The sequence below is a fragment of the Chionomys nivalis genome, chromosome 6 (genome assembly GCF_950005125.1).
Source record: "Chionomys nivalis chromosome 6, mChiNiv1.1, whole genome shotgun sequence".
NCBI classification, from domain to species: Eukaryota; Metazoa; Chordata; class Mammalia; order Rodentia; family Cricetidae; genus Chionomys; species Chionomys nivalis.
Genome location: NC_080091.1, coordinates 98,879,169 through 98,902,233, shown reverse-complemented (window position 1 = coordinate 98,902,233; position 23,065 = coordinate 98,879,169). Strand labels below are relative to the sequence as shown.

The 23,065-nt window shown below is 42.2% G+C and overlaps 1 protein-coding gene and 1 non-coding gene across 4 annotated transcripts; one reads left to right on the top strand and one right to left on the bottom strand.

The window, feature by feature from the left end:
- Positions 1-60: 60 nt before the first annotated feature.
- Nup54 (nucleoporin 54) lies at positions 61-18,265 on the bottom strand. 3 transcript variants are annotated; one of them, XM_057771902.1, is made up of 13 exons: positions 18,118-18,265; positions 17,383-17,544; positions 14,571-14,654; positions 14,331-14,480; positions 12,159-12,379; positions 9,724-9,911; positions 8,385-8,581; positions 7,131-7,185; positions 6,667-6,760; positions 4,028-4,135; positions 2,320-2,439; positions 1,949-2,059; positions 61-858 (listed from the first exon to the last, which is right to left on the bottom strand). In XM_057771902.1, the coding sequence occupies exons 1-13, from the start codon at positions 18,182-18,184 to the stop codon at positions 730-732; spliced, it is 1,686 nt and encodes a 561-aa protein (XP_057627885.1). In that variant the 5' UTR covers positions 18,185-18,265; the 3' UTR covers positions 61-729. The 3 variants fall into 3 exon arrangements, with proteins under 3 accessions (XP_057627885.1, XP_057627884.1, XP_057627886.1); XM_057771901.1 differs by having other exon boundaries at positions 63-858; positions 12,159-12,385; XM_057771903.1 differs by lacking the exon at positions 17,383-17,544 and having other exon boundaries at positions 65-858; positions 12,159-12,385.
- On the top strand, positions 13,100-13,229 carry LOC130876645 (small Cajal body-specific RNA 4). Its single transcript, XR_009057304.1, has one exon. It is a non-coding gene; the product is annotated as a small Cajal body-specific RNA 4 (non-coding RNA).
- Positions 18,266-23,065: the final 4,800 nt, after the last annotated feature.

Sequence of the window (23,065 nt, the reverse complement as noted above, 5' to 3'; positions counted from 1 at the left end):
GCTCTTCATCCTAGATGATTTCACTTGTTATACTCTAGTCAAAATATGACAAGTCCATAAATAAAACACCAGAGGACAGAATTACATAAAACTGCAAATTAACAATTTATTTTAAATTTCATTTTTAGAAATAAAAAGTTTGCAAAAACGGTGATTTTTGTTAAATCCTAATTATTTAGGTATGTTCTGTTAAGTTCCAAATAAGTAAAATAATATAAAAATATATCTTCAAGTCTTCATAGAACAAAAGGAAAACCACACAAATCATTAAATACTTTGGGATTTTCTTTACTTCCCACTGCTGATCTCACAGATATAAAATGCAGATATGCATTTAACTCTGAAGCACAGTCTCCGCAGCATGTAGTTACGGCTTGTTTTGTTATGTAGGAAGTAGCTATGTTTCATTTTGCGCTATGGAAAAAGGGACTGGAGAATAACCTTTAAACACCGTGACCATGCTTAGTGCTGCTGTACAATGTACAACAGCGCATATACTCCGCGTAATCGTGTACTTTTAAGTAAATATAGCTTTTAGATAAAAAATTTTAAGATTCTCTTTGAAGAGCTTTGTGGTGTCCATTTCAGATTTAATGTACAGTGATTTCTCAGGAACCTCAAACATGCCAGCGAGGAAAAGGATTCTTTTTCCCGTCCATGTGGTCATCGTACGGAAGGCCTGATGTAGAAAGTTGCACTTTATGAACCTCTGAACACGTCTGTAAATGGTCAGCTAAAGACACCGCCTCTGCTATGGATGGTTTCATTCAATCCATGTTCTACTAGTTTTATATCTTCTAGGTCATCTTTTATGATGCTAATCAAGTGGCTAAGGCCTTCCTGTTGTTGTTTCAAATGCTAGAATTAAGAAAATAAAACATCAGTGTGCTACCCACAAAAGAGCACTAGTGACTATATACAAGCATGCAGCCAGACAACTACCACCAGCACGTGTGTCTACTATGTCTTTAGATATGTTCTCTGGGTTTTTAGACTGGCCTCTCGAACTCTGGACAGTGGATGTGCAGTGTCCATTGCTGTGGTGCTGGGGAGTGAACCCAGGGCTCCATGCATAGCAGGCAAGCACTCTACCAACTGAGCTACATCCCCAGTCCCAGCTTCTCAATTTAATACACAGACATATCATTCTAGATTACAATAAAATGCAGTTGACCTTCCCACTGACCTGAGTACTCCACTGCCCACCCTTTGACACATCTATTATGTGGACAGATTCTGGAGGGAGGACGTTTTGGCTCTTTTACTATGGCATAACAATATGTGGGCATTTTCAGTGTACAGAGATGGGTACATTCACATCGTTGGGCACTCTGCCTCACAGAAGGGGAATCATACAGTACCTGTCCTTGTATGACCACATATTTCAAGGTCTACCCATTTGTTGCATGTGTCAGAATTTCCTCCTCTTTAGGAGGGAGTCATACTGCACTATATGTGTTTGTACATAGGTGTATAAATGTCTTTGCAGATCCCTGATTTCAACTACAAGCTGGGCATGGTAGCTTATACCTTGAATCATAGCACTCAAGTGGCAGAGGCAGACAGATTCTGAGTTCAAGACCAACCAGGGTTGCATACTGAGACCTTGTCTCTCAAAAACAGATGGAGAACTGCCAAATAATATGGCAATTCTACTTTCAATTTGTTGTTTCTCTGTATAGTCCTGGCTGTTCTGGAACTTGCTCTGTAGACCAGGCTGGCCTTGAACTCAAGAGATCACTTGCCTCTGCCTCCCAAGTGTTGGGATTAAAGGCATAGGTACCCAATGCCCAACTACTTTTAATTTGTTTGAGGAAGCAATGTTTTTTTATTTTATGATACTTAAAGGTGCCTGAAGGTTACAACTTCTCCATATTCTAACGACTGAGTATTTCTGCTGTTGAACAACAGCCATCCTGATGGGTATGAAGCTGTAAGCTGAGCTCACCTGCTTGATTTCTCGTAAGAGGTCCGCATCTATGTAATACCTTTCTTCAGACTTCACAGCTCCAAAGTGATTCTGCATCCTGATCTGGGACATCAGTTCATTTAGTCGACCCTAAAAATGAGCCAGAGACAAGCGCTAACAATCACAGCTACGACTGAAGACGGCTGTTTTTGAAAAGATAGCTTCAAAACCATCAGTTAAAACTCCCAGGTCTTTGATTTGAAGCACTAATGCAAGCCAAAAGTACCGCGACTGGGAATTTATTTTCGGAAGTTCTAATCAGTGCAAATAAATGCTTAAGACACACTGCTACATGTCCCTGTTCAGCTACCCCTCGCAGCCTCTAGCCAGACTGACCACCAAGTGCTTACTTTGAACTGAGTAGGGGCATTCAGTTCACCCTGAATAGTGTCCAGCTGAACCCGCAGCTGCTCTTCATCAGCCTGGATCGCGTAGCCGCTCTTCCTTTGAATCTCCTGTTTGATTAGGACCTGTAAAAGAGAAGACACAGGTACGAACCAGTAGACTACTTTTTAAAATCAATTATGGACTTGCTGATAGACACTGGCTGAGAACTAACATGGAGTATTTTGAAATCCTAGCACTTGGGAGGCTGAAGCATGAGGAAAAGGCTGAGGCCGGCCTGACGAAGGAGAGCTCCAGGCCAGTCTAGGCTGCATAGCTGAGACCCTGCCTCAAACAGTAAAAAAGAAAAAAAAACAATCCTAGTGCTTTATGCTTACTCTGAAGTGCTTCTATATATCTGCCGACATTCCAATTAGATTTTCTTTCTTTGTTTTGTTTTTTCGAGACAGGGTTTCTCTGTAGCTTGAACCTGTCCTGGCTCTTGTAGACCAGGCTGGCCTCGAACTCACAGAGATCGGTCTGCCTCTGCCTCCCAAGTGTTGGGATTAAAGGCGTGTGCCACCACCACCCGGCCAATTATATTTTCTTATTAAAGAAAATATCTTTGTATAAAATGTAACACAGCTAATCCCAGCTGTGTCCACAGTGCTAGTTACAGGAACGCACCACAACACCCAGATCTAGTCAATTTCACTGTCAAGTGAGCATCTTGCCAATGTCTGAGTTATATGGGTTAAATGGATGAGTGGCTCCCGAGAGACATGGCACTCTGCAGATGACAAAAACATCCTGTTCTTTGTAACATCCTTTGAGTGAGGTGAGTGTATGATATATGAACTATACCTCAAAGAAATTGTTCAAAGAGGAAAAAAGCCATAAATATTTTTCCTTGATTTAGGAAGATTAAAGTAACACAAAAATTAGCTTTTTATTACTTAGACAAAATTCAACAATGAAATTAGCTACACTGTGGGTTTCCACGTGGACTTTAGTAACTCTCCCTCTGCTCTCCGACTATTACCAGCTCCTTCACTTGCTGTACATTACTTTTGGTGATCTCTATTTGTTAGAGAAAATCCCCTATCTCCCCTGGGTTTCAAATCTGAAAAATGCATACCATCTTTTACTACTTAGGGCTGTTTCTCTGGTTGGACGTTCCCTGAGAGGGTTACTCATTCTGATGGCGTCTGTCCACAGTCCACAGCCACTCTGAATGTACTGCTCGCTTCTCACCTTTCTCTTACAGGTGTCAAGCTTGCCTTGATATTTCTAAAATTTCTTAACAGTGAGCTTAGATTTTTATCTGGTATTTTGACAAATGTTTTTGAATCTGGTCTGTAGCAATTGTTCTCATGACAATTTATGATTTCCCCTTCTGCTGCTGTCCCAGTCTGTTAAACTGGTGATTGGTTTAATGTCACTCATGGCCACATTCTTTCTCTGGCACTAAGATATGTTCTATACTTTATGGAGCCAGGAGTCGCTGATTTTATATCTTCCCTGTACCAAAACTGTTTATGACCCCTCGTTACTAAGGGGAACTTTAAAAATACTTTTACCCTTATTTCTCACCCTGTAGGATCTTTCTTCCAAATTTTTATTGTAGGATCAACCCTCCAACTTGGGTCTTTTTCCTGTTTAAATAACATTCCTATTTGGCATGTATTTCACTTATAACCTCTTATAAACACTGGGGGAATTCCACATTATTACCTGTAAGGTTCTGTGGGAGAGATCCATGAGCTTTCGCTTGTACTGTGCTATCTTGGCCATAGTGGTAGTCTGATTCTTTTGTAGCTCACTAATATCTTCAGATATGATCTGTTAAAAAGACATGTTTTGAGGATAAACCAAGTGGGACACAATAGCTATTTAACAGGCAAACCCACGTGTACTAGCCTAATTCTCAGATAACCCCGAGAGCCATCTCTCAAAACATTAGCTTCAGTTCACCATTTTAGCACTTGTAAATTCTTTTTGTGTGTGCGCACCTGTATATTTGTGTGCGTGCGTGTGTGTGTGTGTGTAGGTGCACTAGAGTCCAGAGAGGGCGCTGGGTCCTGAGAGGGGAGCTGTGTGCTGCCTGGCACAGGCTTTTGGCATCCAGTCTTAGTCTTCTGTGCAGTGCAAGCTCTTGACGGCCCCAGCCCCATGATTCTGTATTTTGTTTCCTTCCTTTACATGTCTAAAAATTAAAAAGCACTATTCCAAGATTTCTTTATAGCTTTCAGATATTTAGTGATGAGGCAGCATACTGTGAAAACAGTAACTTTTCAGAAATAAGGAATTTTAAATAGACCCAGGCCTGACTGAAAAAAATTAGGATCTGTGAGACACTGTTGGGCTTAGGGTTCACAGACAACCAGTCTGAAGTTGGTGGAGCTGGGAAGAAAGTATACTCCATATCTTGATACCGAATACCTGGAGGGGATAATCAGAGCAGAGAGAAAAAGGAATGAAATAAATCCAAAAAGTGAATATGTGAATATATTTTTTTCTCCCTGGCTAGTGATGTTTTATGTCTGACCTAAAATCCTAATACTTTGCCCAATGGTATGTTAAATGTTAACAAGGCAGACTTAATTTGTGTGTGCACATGTGTACATGTATGTGCTCTGAGAGTACAATGCACATGCATGTGTGGAAGCTGGAGGGATAACCTCAGGTGTTTTTTTTTTTTTTTTGAGATGAAGGGTCCCCTGGAATTTGTCAAGGAAGCTGAGCTGGATGAGCAGTGAGCTTCAGAGACCTGCCCCCCTCTGCCTCCCTAGCATGCCTGGCTTTTCACCTGGGCTCTAGGGACTGAAATCAGGTCACAATGCTCAGCACTTTAACAATGGCATTATTCCCCAAGTCCCAAACACATTACAATCTTTCCATCACATCAAAGCATTCCAACCTATGATCATCCCTAGCATAATTAATTTCTATGCCACTGGAGTGCTAAAGAGGACAAAAAGGTTGGATAGGCTATGTTACTATGCCCAGCTATGTAGATCACCTTTGTTTGGGGTGGGATAGGGGACACACTTGGGAACTGAACCAACCTAAGGCCCATCATACACTACACAAGCACTCCACTACTAAGCTATATCCATCAGGCCCCTTTTCCATTTTATTTTGAGACAAGATCTCACTACATTGCCCGGGTGGGCCTTGAATCAACGCTGCATCCCACTATGGCCTTGAACTTGAACTTCCAATCCTCTTGCCTAAGCTTCCCAGGCAAGTAGCCTCGATTACAGGCCTGTACCACCAGTATAGCCTCCATTACTTTTAATGAAACACAGGACATTATTGAGGGGACAAAGGAAAAACTTAGGTTGCTGTGTTTATCACCCAAATTTATAAAAAAAAAATGGGAGGCAACAACAACAACAAAAGGATGTATAAGATTTCTGAAGAGAATATCTAAAAACTAGTTCGAAGGACATCGACGGCCTCAACGTTAAAGGATGAAACGATCTAACATCACGAGCCAGTCTTTACCAGGTGCGGCGATGCGCAAACACCTGGAATCTCAGTACTTGAGAGGCAGAGGCAGGGGAATCAGAAGTTGAAGGTCATCCTTGGCTACTCAGTGAGTTTGAAGCTAACAATTCATTTTAGGGTGATACTCATGAATTCAGCGTGTCCAGCCTAACATCATAAAGTGTCTGGAAATTGGACCACAGAGAAATCATGCTGGAATTTTTTGGCAGAGAAACACTGAAAAGAAGGAACAGCTACATGGCGATATTTGCAGGGCTCTATCCCAACACAGCCACACAAGGGCTGGATCAGAGAACTGTGTCCAGAGAACTCATCACTTCATCGACAGTAAGCTCGCTCCTGTCTAATGAAATCGGAACTGCATGTAACAGAACACGGAGGTCAATTCAGAACACCCACAGTTTGTTTAGTTATACAAGTTAATCAGGGTTGGACTTGCTAAATCCTTGGATTAAAAAAATAATAAAGAGAGATGACTTTGAATAAATCTAGGCTATAAATCTAAACTCATAAAATACGTCAAAACAAATCTATAGGTCAGAGGTTAAGAACTCTTCCAGAGGACCCAGGTTCAATTCCACACTCATGCCAGTCTTTAATTCCAGTTCCAGGGGATCTGACACCCTCTCTAGCTTCCAAGGGTACTGCACAATATGTGGTGTGCAGACCATATAGGTACCACTTATATACATAAAAATAAAGAAGAAACAGTGTATGTGCAAGGCTGCTATCACAAAGAAAGCTGGTACAGAAAGCTGTTATGTTCTGCAGTGTACGAGTTCCCCTAAGAAAAAACAGCACACACGGGAAAAACAACTCCTAACTTTTGTTAGGCTAGAGAATGCAAAGCGAATGCTTACATCTAATCTGGTCTGATGCTGCTTAGTCATCTGGTCTTGAACCTTCAGTCTTCGAAGCAGCTCTTTGAAACCCACCATGGGTACAGGGATTAATCTAAAATGCAAGGTTGTTTTTCAGAACTTATAAAACCAACAAGATGTATTTTGTAACAGACCTCATGAAATTTACAAGGAATTTCTAAATCCATGGCAGTGAGATCAACAGTTAGCATGCTATTTTCAACCTCCTTATTTAACAGATTAGGAAACACGGTTCACTCACTGTTAATGCAAATGTGACAGATGACTAGGATCCAGGTTCCCCTCCCTGCCTAGTCTCACCTCATCTTGCTGCCTTCCATGGCAGAACTGTTTTAAAAAGCAATGAAAATAACTTCAAATGCAAGAATACAACTAATAGCCCATGTCTGTTTGCTTCCTTTCTGGTAAGTACCAGTCTGTATATAAAATAGTGATACACTTACTTTTCAGAATCGGGGTTATCCACCTTGGCTTGTTCCCAAATAATAGGATCAACACCTACCACAAACAAAAATATTCTTATAAAACATGATTTTCTGTGTTTATATTTGTATGGGAAATGCTTTCTTAAAATTAGAGTTCAGAAGTTATAATGAGGAATTACTTTTAAAAAATGTTCATTATAAAAATAATTTTATAAATATGAATTGAAAGGAAGTATCTGCAGCAGATAGTATAATACGCCCACCTCTAGCACACAAAGAGAGCCCACATAAACAAAAAGTGCAATGACTCGAACAAGAAATGAGCAAAGAACATAAAAAGGCTATTCTCAAGTATGAAGTTATTCAACCTGTCATCAGGAAAATACAGACTAAATATTAATTCTTTAACTAGCTTGCTGATGTGGGGAGCATAATACACTACAATTGCAAATACACTTGGTAGAAGGCTCTCTGAAAGGCATTTGCCAGTGAACCTAATAAACCTAACACACAGGTCTCACTGTCAGAATTTTACTGCCGTGAACTTGGTGTGGAGGAGAGAACCGGGGCCACTATGTCCCTAGACTACCCTCAATCTCACCATGCAGTCCAGGTTGTGCCCTCAATTTCATGATCTGTATTCCATTTCCAAGGCTGAGATCACAGGTACCAGAGATCTTCTAAAATAACTAAATACTCACATGCTCTAAGGTAAATTTCTACAGATATTAACTGCTGCTTAGTTTGGAGAGGTGAATGTATAGAAACAATATTGAATTAAGTAAGGCATATCTATAGAATACTCTAGTGTTTAAATAGAATAAAGTTCCTCTTCAAGTACAAACATGAGAGACACTAAGAAATCTCTAAGTGAAAAGGCAGGCGGCAGCCGTGTGGTGCAGATCCTTTTCTACTCCATGCACATTTGCCTACACTTGGAGCAGCAGAGTCCAGCGCTACTAACAGTTACCGCTAGGGAAGGGTGACAAGCTAGACTTACCAGTCTACTTAATTAGGATATCTAGATTTTTTTTTAAGCATTAACATATTTAAGTAAGTAATTAAAGATAAAAACCCAAAACACTTCAAATGAATATCTACAGGCAGATGGGTTAAGAATTATTTTTGTCACTTTCCAAAATTCCTAATGTCTTAGTTATATAATTTAAACTTACAACTAACTAAAACACAATATTCAAGAATACATTCCAAATAAGCAAACACATGACAAGCTCCCGCACTAATAACCGCCTAGCCAGCTACAGCACGTACCAGCAGGAGGGTTCTGCAGGAGCTGTTTGACCTGAGCAGGGGACAGCTCTGTTCTGGTCATAGAAAGCGTCACTCCGAGCTGCTGCAGCTGTGTTTTAATGTTGGCTTGTTCAAAGTGGGCATACAGCGTTGTCGCTGGGACTCTTCTCGAGGTGCCATTTGGAGAACGCTCAACAACATAAATGACAACTTCTGTCCTGGAGGCAAACAACCAATTTATCACACTGACTTCATGACCCACAGCCACAAATGTCTGAAAAGACTGATGGCTGAAGTCAAAAATGGTTTTTACAAGAGAAAAGTTTGTTTATTTGTTTTTTTAAATCTTGAAAGTAAACCTCTATATTAGGTTCATTTGTAAATCATCTTAAATAACAAAAACCAAAACGAGATAGGTAAATAAGATAGAATTTAGGGGGCTGGCCGGGTGGTGGTGGCGCACACCTTTAATCCCAGCACTCGGGAGGCAGAGGCAGGCGGATCTCTGGGAGTTCGAGGCCAGCCTGGTCTACAAGAGCTAGTTCTGGGACGGGCACTAAAGCTAGAGAAACCCTGTCTCGAAAAACCAAAAAAAAAAGAATTTAGGGGGCTGGAGAGATGACTCAGAGGTTAAGAGCACTGACTGCTCTTCCAGAGGCCCTGAGTTCAATTCCCAGCAACTACATGGTGGCTCACAACCATCTGTAATGAGATCTGGTGCTCTCTTCTGGCACGTAGGTGGAACACTGTAATAAATCTTTTAAAAAAAAAAAAAAAAACCTATCTCAAAATAAAAGAATAATGCTGAAGCAAAAGGAGTCAGTTATTAAAACGCTCCAGTAAAGCTTCATGATGTGGATATGTTTTATTAGCATTGGTAAATAACGAAGTTAATTTGGCCAATAGCTACAACAGAGCCAGGCAGAAAATCCAGACGGATATAAGGAGAAAAAGGGTTGGAGTCAGGGAGATGCTAGCACGTGGCAATACAGACTAATAGGAATGAATTAATTTAAGATGTAAAAGCTAGTTAGTAATAAGCCTGAGCCATCAGTCAAATAGTTTGAACTTAATATTAAGCCTCAGGGTAAATATTCAGGAACTGGCGGGTGGGGGGGGGAACCTCCAGTTACAACTTCAGTCTGCACACAGCTGCAATGTGCTCTGCTGTTCCTGAACGAAATCTACATCCTAGTATCTGCAAAGTTTATCTGATAAAAAAATCCAAAACAAAGAAAACAGAACTTTTCAACACTTCTATAAATTTGTAATAATCACCAACTAGAGATAGCATTCTGCTGAGATTTATGTTTCAGCAGCAGCGAACCCACAAGGGAACAACACGCACATGTTTACTTACTGATCATCCGGCAGGGTCTTAATGCCCTCCACATTGACAGTCAGGGTCTGGTTTCCTCCCAAAACCTTATGCAATGATTCTACTAGCTGCTGCTGCTGGCTTCTAATGTCTGCTTCTTTCTTGTTGAAAACTAAAACCACCAGTCCATCTTCATCTTTATTATTGGGCATACAACTATAACCTACAGCCTGTGAAATGAACAAAAGTATCAAAAATACATGCAGACTTTACATGAAATGTTTAAAAGCTTAGCATCTGCTAAGATTATGGAAATGGCAAGCACTCTGTGGGACACCACATGAGCAAACTTCATTTCCCTAAACTAACATAAATGTAAATTTCCTCTCCAGTATAGGAACTAAAGAATTTTCTCTGGAAGATTTTGAAAGTCATTCATTTTCAGAGGTTTCTCATATATTGGAACAACTCATATGTCATACATGTAACTGCAGAAGGTGACTCATGAATCTTTACATTTTAAAGAAACAATTCACAAATACAGTATGTTTAAGGTACAATGACACTGTCAAGATACTAATGATAAGCCAGGCAGTGGTGGCGCACGCCTTTAATCCCAGCGCTGGGGAGGCAGAGGCAGGCGTGTCTTTGTGAGTTCAAGGCCAGCCTGGTCTACCAGAGCTAGTTCCAGGACAGGAACCAAAAAGCTACAGAGAAACCCTGTCTCAAAAAAAAAAAAAAAAAAAAAGATACTAATGATATCAAGAATGTCTAGTTTATGACTACCTGTTATAAAACTATGAAACAGGTTATTAGTGTAACATTAAATGAATAAAATACTACATATTATTAAACACGAGGAATTACACATTGCTAAAAATAGCTTATATTTATAGAACACTTTGTCCTTTGTCACCACTTATATGTAACTTCTAAAAAAGTAAGTTCATTCATATGTACATTATACATTTTACTGTGTATATTATATAGCAACTTTTAAGAAAAGTTAAAACATTTAAACTGATACTTCTAAGTTTACTACTGTATTATCTTACTGCCAAACAACAATATTAAAAATTTCAACTAATGATTCAGGTGACATAGAAATTAAATAACCCTAGTGTGCAAAGCTAAATTATAAAGTACTCCATCTCTGAAACTTTCTGGTATTAACATGATGTCTCAAGTAAAAAAAATTCTACACCTGACCTTATATGATGGGTCACAGCACACAAACACACTAAAATTACTGTATAAAATTACCTTTAAGCTGTATGTACAAGCTGAAGCTACATGAATCAATTTCCTATTTAGAAGAGTTCCAAAAGTCTAAACTCTAATACTTGTCTGGTCCTGAGGTGCTAGGGTGACGTTCAGCAGCAGGACGTGTAAGTAGGACACATGAGGTTCTTTCTGACCCCCCCATACCTTTACACTCCCCAGCAGGCAGGGTGAATTATTGTAATATATTGATTTGTTATGTGGAAAATACACTGTCAGCTGTGTGTGGTGGTGCAGCCTTACCATCTCAACACTCAAGAGGCTGAGGCAGGAGGATCATGAGTTTAAGGCCAGCTTGGACTACTGCAGCAAGAGCCTCTCTTCTGTTTTTTTTTTTGAAGAACAAAAAAATAAAAAATAAAAAAAAAAAAGGAAAGAGAAGAGAAGAGAGATCATTATATACAAAAACCAAAAACAAAGAAAAACAAATGGTCAAGTAGAACACTCCCACTGCCAAATTTCAATGAGATGGTTGTTTATAGACAATGAGGCAGAACAAAGAAAACGGCCATTACTGTTTTAGCGCCTTTGGCACCCGACTCTAATAATAGTAACAGGTTCCATATGCCAAGGAGAATCCGTGCACTACCTGGGGTAACTTCCCTGACTAGTCAGATGAACACAGCCTAAGTCTGATACCCTTTAAAGTGACAAGCAGACCACACTTTCTTTTTTGCTTGTTTGTAGGTATGTATGTATGTAAGGGGGCCCTGCCATGGCACTCACAGGGAGGTCAGAAGACAACTTTTGGGAGTCATGTGCTTTGGAGAAGAGTGTCAAACTCAGATCATAAGGCTCGGCGACAAGCTCCTTCACCCACGGGGTCACTACAGCCCTGGGTTGTTTGTTTTGAGATGGGGTCTAAGGTAGCCTGGGCTGGTTTCCAACTTGCTCTACAGCTAAGGATGACTTGACTTCCGGTCCCTCTATGTCCACCCCTGAGCAGAGATTCAGGGTGTACCACTATAGCCATTGTTCCTCCTCTACCAGCACCTTCTTCCTCAGTCCTATTGTGGTGGCTGTGTGGTCACTCTGAACCATACATACATAACATTTTTCAAAAATCACTTTAAATTTATAATTTTTATTTAAAATAAGAAGTGTAGCCATACCATTCTTAAATGTTATTTTAATCTAAAAGTTACTATATCTCTTATATTCACTCTTTAAATGAAGATCAAAGACGCAACTAATACCTTAAATCGGCAAAAGGGATTTTCCTGTGTAAACTCCACGGGAGGAATGTTATTGTTGAAATATCCTTTTCCTGTTCCCCAGAAAGCCTGCAGCTGGTTCCATTTAGCCAAAATGGCATCTCTCTCATCCCCCAGCAATGTCGGAGCAGAAAGCGCACTGGCAGTATTGATGAGCTGGTTGGACTGGGCAGGAGCCTGTGTAGGCTGACTGAAGAGACCACCTAAAGCTTAGAAAGGAAAAACAACAAAAATACAAGTCCAGAAAACTTAGATTCAAGGAACAGTGCGTAAACCCCTTCCCAGCTGTCATGTCCTAACTTGGGAACCAATTTGTACACTATTTTACAAGCCGGTGAGTGTCCGCCAAGGAAACCAAGAGGTAAAGCAAACAAGTGGCAGCTGCCCACAGCCTGAGGCCGTCAAAGAGGAGCAGACTGGAAACGGCTGAAAGGGCCCATTAAATGAGCAACAGCTTGTGGGATGTTCACTTTAGATGTTGTCAAGGTCTTGCATGTCACTGACCCCTCAGTAGGGCAGGGCAGAGGGCATGGCTATCTGAGCAAACAGCTCTACAGATGCTCTGATAACCCAAACTGGTGGCACAGTTAGAAAACAGATCGGACTGCTAAGACCTGATGCTCGAGAGACAGGGCAGCTGACCGAGATAAACAGAGCTTTAAAAACGAAACAAGCCAGCCGTGGTGGCGCACACCTTTAATCCCAGCACTCGGGAGGCAGAAGCGGGTAGATCTCTGTAATTTCGAGACCAGCCTGGTCTACAGGAGCTAGTTCCAGGACAGACTCCAAAGCTACAGAGAAACCCTGTCTCGAAAAGCCAAAAAAAAAAAAAAGAGTGCTTGTTGCTCTTCCAGTGGGTCCGTGTTTGACTCACAATAGACCAAAGTAATAAAGTTTAAATGCATGGTAGCCTAATTTTAAAAAACAGGACCCAGAAGGCTGAGGCCGAAGAAGCAAGATTTTGCTGACACACTCCTAGGAAAAAAAGAGCTGGAGAGACAAGTCCTATTGGGGTAGGGGGGATCACAGGGCTGACTGTATTACCCAACACTAAAAACAACAACAACGGGGGATGGAGAGATGGCTCAGTGGTTAAGAGCCCTGGCTGCTCTTCCAGAGGTCCTGAATTCAATTCCCAGCAACCACATGGTGGCTCACAACCATCTGTAATGAGATCTGGCTCCCTCTTCTGGCATTCAGGCATACATGGAGGCAGAATGTTGTATACATAATAAATAAATAAAATCTTTAAAAGCCCTTCTCTGGTTGTGTGTTACATATGTTGAGAAAAGATTCAAAACAACAACAACAACAACAACAAACTAGAACCACATGAGTAAGGTAAAATTTGTTTCAGATGAATTCCAACAAACAAATGCAAGAAGAATCTAGATTAACATAACTCCTTAATCTGTAATAAATGAACTGATCTAAGTAATGATTACCAATGACTGCTAGAATCATTACAAAAAATTAGATATTATATATCTCTTGATAAAGGATATAGGACATTGTCTTACAAATAAAAAAAATTTGTAGCTATCTATGTAAATAAGCCCCTAAATCCCACTCAACAATAAGAGATTGACAAACACTATGTTTAAGTACGTAAGAATGAACAGTAAAGAACTGGTGAAATCCTCTGAAAGACAAAAGACAGGACTTCTTCCATGAATTGATAATATAAAAGAAGGCTTGCAGAGATCTAAGAACGGCAAAGCTGAAGAGTTATGTTGACACACTCGAGTGTCAGAACCACAGAGAAATGAAGAAGGCCGTAAGAGATGGGGCAGCAGTCCCTCCAGTGGGGCAGTGCCTATAAGGAAACATGGAGCTGGCTCAGGGTCTGCCTTGACATGACAAGAGTGTGTCCATATAAATAATACAGTAAGTTACACCGTATACAGATTTCTCCAATTGTATCACTGTTAGAAATGACAAAACTTTTAATGGACCGACCGCAAACATAGGGCCCTTACATCCTAACCGTGCCGCTTGGGTTTTCCCTAACTATCAAGCACAAGCATGAAGAGCAGCTTTTGGAATTCCTTGGAACCTATTCATAGTCCTTAACACTAAGACAATCTGCACTTGAAGCCATGGTGCTAGCTGTTATGGCCACAACTTTACATCTGAAGATAAAATCCCACTTACTAGTTTGCTGCTGCTGCTGCGGCTGCGTATTAAATCCTCCAAACCCCAGGCCGGTTCCCAAACCAGTACCTAAACCAGTACCAGTTCCCGTCGCTGTGCCAAAACCAGTACCGAAGCCAAAACCTTTGTTCTGAGTGCCACCGAGAAGGCCTTTCAAGGAAAAATCAGAATCAGGTAAGTTAAGAACACGTTTCTAACATCTCCCGTACGTCCTTCTCCAGATGACTTCAGCCCTCTTACCTGTGCTGCCTGTGTTTGTTGGGGCAGAGAAGCTGAATGCAGAGCCTGCAGTTGTAGTTGTTGTTCCAAATCCTCCAAACCCACCTAATTTAAATAAAAAAGATAAAACATAAAGGTTCTTTTGCGTACATAGAGGGAATTTCATCTTCAAATTTTTTTAAAGTAGTTGCTAAATACAAAGAACACATTGATCTAAATTTTTCCTTTTATGCAGTATCATTAAAAAAATCCTACACTATTACTAATACACTGCAAGAAATAAATGATGAAGTATTTTAAATAGAAATAACACGGTACAATACATAGTCCTTTTAACTAAATGGGTAACATGATTAAAAAAATGTTAAAACCTTTGCCATAACTGTAAAATGATACAGATGTACCTTTTAACTAGCTATTACAAATTAAAGTGTCTGTATGATTTTGACTAACAAAATTAATGAGACTAAGCATTTACTGACAATAGAGTTGTTTAAAAAGTAATTTTGCATCAGGTAGTGGTGGCCTTTAATCCCAGCACTTGGGAGGCAGAGGCAGGCGGATCTCTGTGAGTTCAAGGCCCTGGAAAAGTCAACAAAATAAAAAAAAAAAACTAGCATGTAATGGCAGCAGATGGCTTTGCCAGCTTGCAACCTTAATTTCCATAACTTAAATTACATCTACATTAGCTCGCGTTTCTCCTTGGTCTGTGTGCAACAACTTTTCAGAGGAAACACCAAGAGGCTTCTTCACTCTGTAAAATAACGTCCTTCTTGAAGGAGGTAAAGGAAAAAGTGGAGGAGCGGCAGGAAAGGCAGTCAAGGCTACCACAGGCCTCGGAGGCACATCATGGCAACTGATTTTAAGTAAGTCTAGCAACAAAATAATCTTGACATATCTAACAATATATGACTAGAATGAAATGCTAGCCCAATTTTTAAAAAGAGTATCGGTAGTAGTTACCTAGTTATAAATATGCTGTCAAAGACATTCAAAACAAACATCTGAACCATAAATGCTGGGTTCTGAGAGTCTAACTTGAACCTCACTTATTTCTTGTAATAGAATAGCCTCATCAACATTGCAACAGAGGATGGGTGTGGTAGCGAGTGTCTGCAATCCCATCAAGACAGAAGCTAATGCAGGATGACAACTTCTAAACCAGCCTGGACTACATAGTGAAAAGCTGTCTGAAAAAAAATTTTTAACTAGTTTTAATCAATTTTGTGGTGCTGGGATCCTGCACATGCTAGGCAGGCAAGCACTTCATCACTTGGTGACAGTCTCCAACTTAAAACAATACAATTCAGATTTGGAGATTTAGTGCATAGGCTGCTGCACACACGTAACATAGATTCTACTGCAATATTGCCAGCTAAACTTTTTGATGCAACACCTAAAATAGAAGTACTGTCTTTAGTCCCCCTTTATCTTCCCACTTTCAAAGAATAACTATGTTATCCCAACTGGCTACAAAATAAAAACACTAGTCAGTATCTTATCATGTTTCAAATAACCAAAAACACTTTATTAGTAAGAGTAGACCTGCATGGCTACAAAAAATTTAATTTTATACCTTTTTGTTTAGGCTGTTAACATATTTGAAAGCCATCAAAACACAATTTTATTTGTACAACTCAAAACTCAACAGTGACAACTTCAAACGGACATGAAATCAAGCAAATACAAACAGGTTTGTTGTTGTTGAACATGGATTTGCTTTATTCTGAAACATAAATTTCAAAATAAGGTTTGTTTTGCCCAGTGCCAATTTTAAGCAAAGTAGAAAACACAAACACAGCAAGGGCAGTGCTATGTAAACACTTCTAATACATCTTTATCTTTGGCACGTTCAAGTCTATGTCACATTGTTTTCAACTCAGAGAATAAGGCGATATACAGAATGTGGAACCAAGTCAAGGGACAAAGTACCTGACTGTCCAAGTCAGCTCAGGAAGTAATGTTTACCAAATGCATATAATTGGCATGGGCAGAAGTGGCATAACATAGACTATGGACGATAAATTCATATACGAGCAGCTGAGGGTCAAGATGTTTTCAAGGGTCACTTTACGTTGAACTCACATAAGCCTACTTTAAATTGGGACATACACACCCATTATATTTGTGTTTTGAAAAATTTTAAAGATCTTCAAACCTGCAGATTAAAAAATCTTCATAATTCTCTTTCTGAGTGCAAAGACATCTAGCCTACTTTTTAGAACTCAATGTCATCTGGTAAATTAAAATGCTCATGGAGACTTTCCCAAAAATGTAGCAAAGAATTGGAGATTCTTTTTACAATTACATCTCTTATAGAAATACATACTAACAGTTGAATTAATGGGAAAAAAACGTTGTCCTACAGATTGAAAAACAAGACAGGTCACCGCTGTTCGTATAAGATTTGTTTCTCTTGGAAACACAAGGACAATAAGATGAAATCCCAATGAAATATGTATAAAAAATGAAAAATGACTGCAGGAGTCCAAGAATCCCAGGGAACCACTGAGCTTATACTGCAGCTAATAATTTGAAAAACATTCTAATTCAAAATAAATTCCATTCCAAATTCTTATTTTGAAGGTGTACTCTGTATGATTAAATGCAAACCCACAAACGAGAATTCTAGCTCTCCAGGTTTTCTAATAAAAAAAAACAACACATCTTTTAAGAAAGTCAAAACTTGATATACACTCAATTTGACCTCAGGAAACGAACCCTTCCCTTATTAGACAAGTGCAATCCCCCCCTCCCCAAACTCTAGGAACATCGGAACATTCTTGGACTCCAGCCCCCGACCCTCGTTATACACATGACCCGCAGTATCTACCTGCACTCGTCAGACTGTTACCAAAATTGAACGGAGTAGCCGAGGTGGTAGAAACACCGAAATTCCCAATATTAAAGTTCACTGCAGGGTTAGCAGTTAATCCGAAACCCCCAAAATTAAACCCACCGGCGGTGGAGTTGGCAGTCTCAAGCCCACCAAATCCTGATAGGCGTGGAGGCAGAGAAACAAAAATTTGAAAAGGTGAGAGGTGGGGAAGAGAGAAGGAAAAGAAAGCAAGATAAGAATTACAAGAATCAGCGAGAGGCTTCACAGCGTGGATAAACCTGACCGGCACCGGAACCGGTTAAGAGAGCCGAGGAGGTGGGGACAGAGAGAGGAGCGAAGAACACCAGGGGCCGGGGCCAGCATTCCCCGGGCTGGGGAGGGGACGGAGGGAAGCCCCTGGGCCGGGAGGCCGAGCCATACGAGGGGTCGCGGGGTCCCGGGAAGGGAGATGGGCGTCGCCTCCGGCCGGCCTCTCCCAGGCGGAGTCCCCGGTGGCGGGAAGCCACCCGGCGGCCGGGCCACGCGGGATGCGCGCGCCGTGCGAGCCCCAGGCCGAGCCTGAGCAGCCCGCGGCCCTCCCGCCTCCGCCGCCGTCGCCAACCCTCTCGAAATGTCCCCAAGGTGTCCCGCGTGCCAGGGCGACCCCGGACCCCTAGCCGGGTGGTATTGGACCGAGGGGGCGGGCCAAAGGCTTCCGTGCCTTGGAAGGAGGTCCAGGGGCTGACTCACCCGCGGGTGCCGCGGTAGCTGCAGAGGTGCCAGAAGTGCCCGAAGGAGCCCCAAAATTGAAAGCCATGTCGCGGGAGCAGCGCTTAGGTTGTCCCAGGCTCCCGCGGCTCCGCGCTCAGTGCTCTCCGCTCTTCCGTTCGGCCGGGAAACGTCGGGCCGCACCATTAGTTCCGCCTCCTTTCGGGCCTAAGCGGAGGTGGGAGGAACCAACCAAGGCCGGAGTATGGGGGAGGGGAGTACAACGGGAACGCCTCCGTCCCGCTCACTTCCGGGGACGTGTTGTGGCTTCACGTGGCGCGGGGCGTCACAACAAAGGGGAGACGAGGGGCTGCTGGGCGTGGAGTGTCGCCTGCCAGCTCTTCGAAGCCACCTTAGCGAGGTGATTCGGTGCGGAGACTGCGAGCAGAAGGTGTGGTGGTGCTGTCCTTACCACCGAGCTGGGGGCCTTGCGTTAGGACATGAGGACTGAGCAGATGAAGCAGCTGAGAAAGAGGCATTTAGGAATGACAGAAAGATAATGAGGATGTAGCAACATGTGTGTTTACTACGTGGCACGCACGCTAGTCCCCGTTTTTGCATAGTTTAACTTAATCCCCAGCTGGTTTTCAGACAGTTTACCACTATTGTTATTGAACCAGAGGGAAGGCTGACCCGAATGAAACAAATGAACCTTCTAACTGCTAAAACCTGTGCCCTGTGTTGCTCTTCTGGGGGACATTTAATTCTCAACCCGACAGAGGAGATTTTGTTATTGACTAATTCACACGGATGAGATGGAAGTGTTCCCAAAGTCAGTTCACTGGCACATCCTGGAATCTAATTTGGAACAAGGTTTTTCCCGACATTTTCTGAAAGGGTTAAACTCTCCCACTTTCACAACTGAATTTAGGCTCCAGTTCTCTGAGAAGGACACACAGGTGTCTTCCAATAAAAGGCCACTTACCTACAAGGCCCTTGGCTTCAGGCGGGAGGGAGAGAACAGAGGGCCTAAGTCAGTCTCACAGTGTCTCAAGGACAAACCTGGCAGCCCCCTTCTGAGTTTCATCCAAGCTTGTGTAGACGCGTCCAAAAATAATAAGACTAAACAATAACCTGGGTGGTGGTGGCACGTGCCTTTAATCCCAGCACTTGGGAACCCGAGGCAGGCGAATCTCTGAGTTCAAGTCCAGCCTGGTCTACAGAGTGAGTTCCAGGACAGCCAGGACCGTTACACAGAGAAACCCTGTCTCGAAAAACCAAACCAACCAACCACACAAACCCAAAAACAAACAAAAAACCCCAAATCCAAAAAACGAATCTAACTAATCATGTAGCTGTAGCTGTCCCTGAAACTCCCCTTAGCTATGCTTAAAAGGAGCCTGCACATCCCTCTTGGGGTCAGAGGTTGTCACCGGTTTTGTACAAGTAAAGGACCCCACATGCATGCTGGTATAATAAACACTCTTTGTCCTTGCTTGCTATTTCAGTCTGGGGTCTTCCTTTAGGGTTTCTGTGGACCCTACATTCATATAAGTATTTATGGATTTTGAATATATATTCCTACCTCTAACCTTTCTCTCATATCCCATCCCTCTTATTATTTTCCTTTGTTCCCCAGCGGCTTTATTTCAGTTTTCATGCTACGTATGTGTGTGCACGCACGTATGTGTATTTAAACTTAGGAATCATGAGAAAAATTTGTCCTTATTATCTTCAGTAATATCCATTTTGTGCAAATGACGTAACTTCAATGCTTGTGGTTGAAAATATACACCACCTTTTCTTTATACATCTGTCTGCTGTCGGGCAGCTAGCTTCTTTAACGAGTGTGACTAGTGCTGCCGTCGACACTGACAGGCACGTGTCTCTGTGGTAGGCTAACACAGAGTCTTTAGAGGCCTAGCTGAGGCCTGTGGTAGATCTAGTTTGACTTTTTCTGAGGAACCCATTTGCCCCAATTTATTTTAGTGTGTGTATGTGGGGGGGTGTATGTGCACACGTATGTGGAGGCCTGAGTTTGACATGGGTGTCTTCCCCATTTACTCCTATTTTTTGAGACGGGGTCTCTCACAGAATCTGGAACGCATCAATTTGGCAAGAGTGGCAGGCCAGCAATTCCCATGGCCTCCTGACTCTGCATGTCTAGTGCTGGGTGCTAGGTGAATCCACGGTGCCCAGCGCTAGGTGCTAGGTGAATCCACAGTGCCCAGTGCTGGGTGCTAGGCGAATCCAGGTGCCCAGTGCTGGGTGATAGGCGAATCCACCGTGCCCAGCGCTGGGTGGTAGGCGAACCCACGGTGCCCAGCGCTGGGTGATAGGCGAACCCACGGTGCCCAGCGTTGGGTGGTAGCGAATCCACGGTGCCCAGTGCTAGGCTGGATTTTAAATCTGAATGCTGATGGTTGAGCTCAAACCCTCAAGCTTTCACAGCTAGCACAGTACTGCTGCACTGTCTCTCCAGTCCCAGCTTTAAAAATTACCATTCCATTGTTTCCCTGTAGATTATGGCCAGGATTTCATGCTCTTTCCTGAGAGCGACAAGAACATCTTTGAAGAGATTCCTTGACCAAAGCAGCTTCTACAAGAAAGCATTTAATTGGGGGCTTGTTTGCCATAGAGGTTAGTCTATTATCATCATGGCAAACAGGCATGATGTTGTGATGGAGGTGGGTCTTGTATTTATCTGTTGCTTTCATTGGTTAATTAATAAAGAAAACTGCTTGGCCCTGATAGGCGGAGTAAACAGAACAGAATGCTGGGAGAAAGAAGCCGAGTCAGGCAGTCGCCATGATTCTCCCACTCCAGACAGACGCAGGTTAAGATCTTTCCTGGTAAGCCAGCTCGTGGTACTACACAGAATATTAGAAATGGGTTAGATCAGTATGTAAGAGCTAGCCAATAAGAGGCTGGAACTAATGGGCCAGGCAGTGATTAAAAGAATACAGTTTCCATGTAATTATTTTGGGTAAAGCCATGCGGGCAGCCGGGTGCCGGGGACGCAGCCCCGCCACTCTTATTACAACAATGTTGGAGCAGTAACTGAGAGTTTGCACGTTACCTACAGGCAGCAGGTAGAGAGAGATTGGGCCTGGCTGGGCTTTTCAAACCTCACAGCCTACCCCCACTAACACACCTACTCCTACAAGCCCACACCTTCTAATCTTTCTTAAACAATTTCACCAACTGGGAACCAAACATCCAAATCCATGCCCCTATGGGGCCATCCTCATTGAAACCACCACGTGTAGGAAACCTGTTCTCTCCTGCTCCCGGGCTCATCCACTCCCTCATCTGAAATGCTCTGCCATGCCCGAGGCACATTCCAGGGCACCAGGAATCATGACTGGTTCCCATTTATCTGTATGACTATTGAGCCACTCCTCCCCACTAGACTGCAGTTTCCATGTGCCTCCTTCGTGTGTGTACTGTGTGGCATAAAGGAGGTACTTTTAAACAAATGCACTCTTGTGAACATACAGCACAACATAGAAAATGCAGGCCATGGTATCACATATGATTATATGAAATGTGTGTAGCATATCTTAAAGCTGTATAAAATAGTTTTTTAGATTTGATAAATGAATAAATGAACTTATTACTGGAAATGGGAGTTTTATCTTCTGCAAATCTATATACATGTTTCTATACTCTGTATTTTGTGGCTCTTATTCTAGATGTTCTTTAAATATTGTTCCTAGGCATATGTTTTAAGACCTTATTGGTCTTTTGAATATATTTTCTGGATTCTTATAATACTAGATTTCAAACATTTGATCTAGATATGGGACATAGGTGTACGTGTCTCTGTATAGCTTTGGGTAAGAAGTCAGTACTAGGTGCTTCCCTTGTGATGCAAGCAGCTGAAATTAGGTTTAGGGTTCCTAGAAAGGACATAAACTAGTGACCAAGGTCCTTCACATGTAAGCACATTGGTAACACTAACAGGAAACTTTCTGATGTTCTAGCTTACTCTGACTTTAGGAGGAAGGTATACTGTTGGCATGGGAAGTTCAAAAGGGAATCAGAATTTTAGGACTAATAGCTTCAATCTAAATGTTCTTGAAGTGTGGGAAGTCCTTCTGCCTATGCGTTGCTTTTATTGGTTAATGAATAAAGAAGCTTTCTTGGCCTGTGATAAGGTAGAGCAGAGCTAGGTGGGGAAAACTAAACTGAATACTGGGAGAAAGAAGGCGGAGTCAAAGAGAAGCCATGTAGCCCCGCCGGAGACAGACACTGGAGGAAACCTTGCCCATAAGCCATAGCCATGTGGTGATACACAGATTAATGGAGATGGGTTAATTTAAAATATAAGAGTTATCCAGAAATATGCTTACGCTATTGGCCAAACAGTATTGCAAATAATATAGTTTCTGTGTGATTATTTCAGGGCTGAACAGCCGGGAACAAACAAGCAGGCTCCTACAACGTCATACCTCCACGTGTGTCTGATCTCCTAGCGCCCTTCTTAATGGGCTGTGAGCATTTCAGTCAGTGTGGTTGGGGCGGCCCAAGGTAAGTTAGCGCAGGTTTGTGTGGTATGACTTGGGAAGAAACAGCAAACAGCACTGGGGGACTGGCAGGAAAGATCAGGAAATGAACAGAATCTAGTGGAAAGCAGTTCCTAGCTTGGGAAGCGGGGAGGGGGGGCAGGGAGATCCTTTCAGGTCTAGACTGAGGAGCCTGATATGACCGTGAGGCTGGGACACTCACTGATCAGAAAGCTGCTGGCCCCTTCAGTTTAGGGTTGCTTTGGTGTTTGGTATTGACTCTCTCTACATTATCAGGGGCTTCCATGTCTCTGAAGAAAACCCTGAGGCAGAAAAGCAGGGAAAAGGGTCTGCTTGGAGTAGCCTGCCTTTGACAGTTGAGCAGAAGTTACAAGTGGCCCCAAGAGTGTGAATTGGGGATGCATCAGCAGAGGCAAATTTCTCAAATGAAACTCCATCCAATGAGAGACAGTTCACGCAGC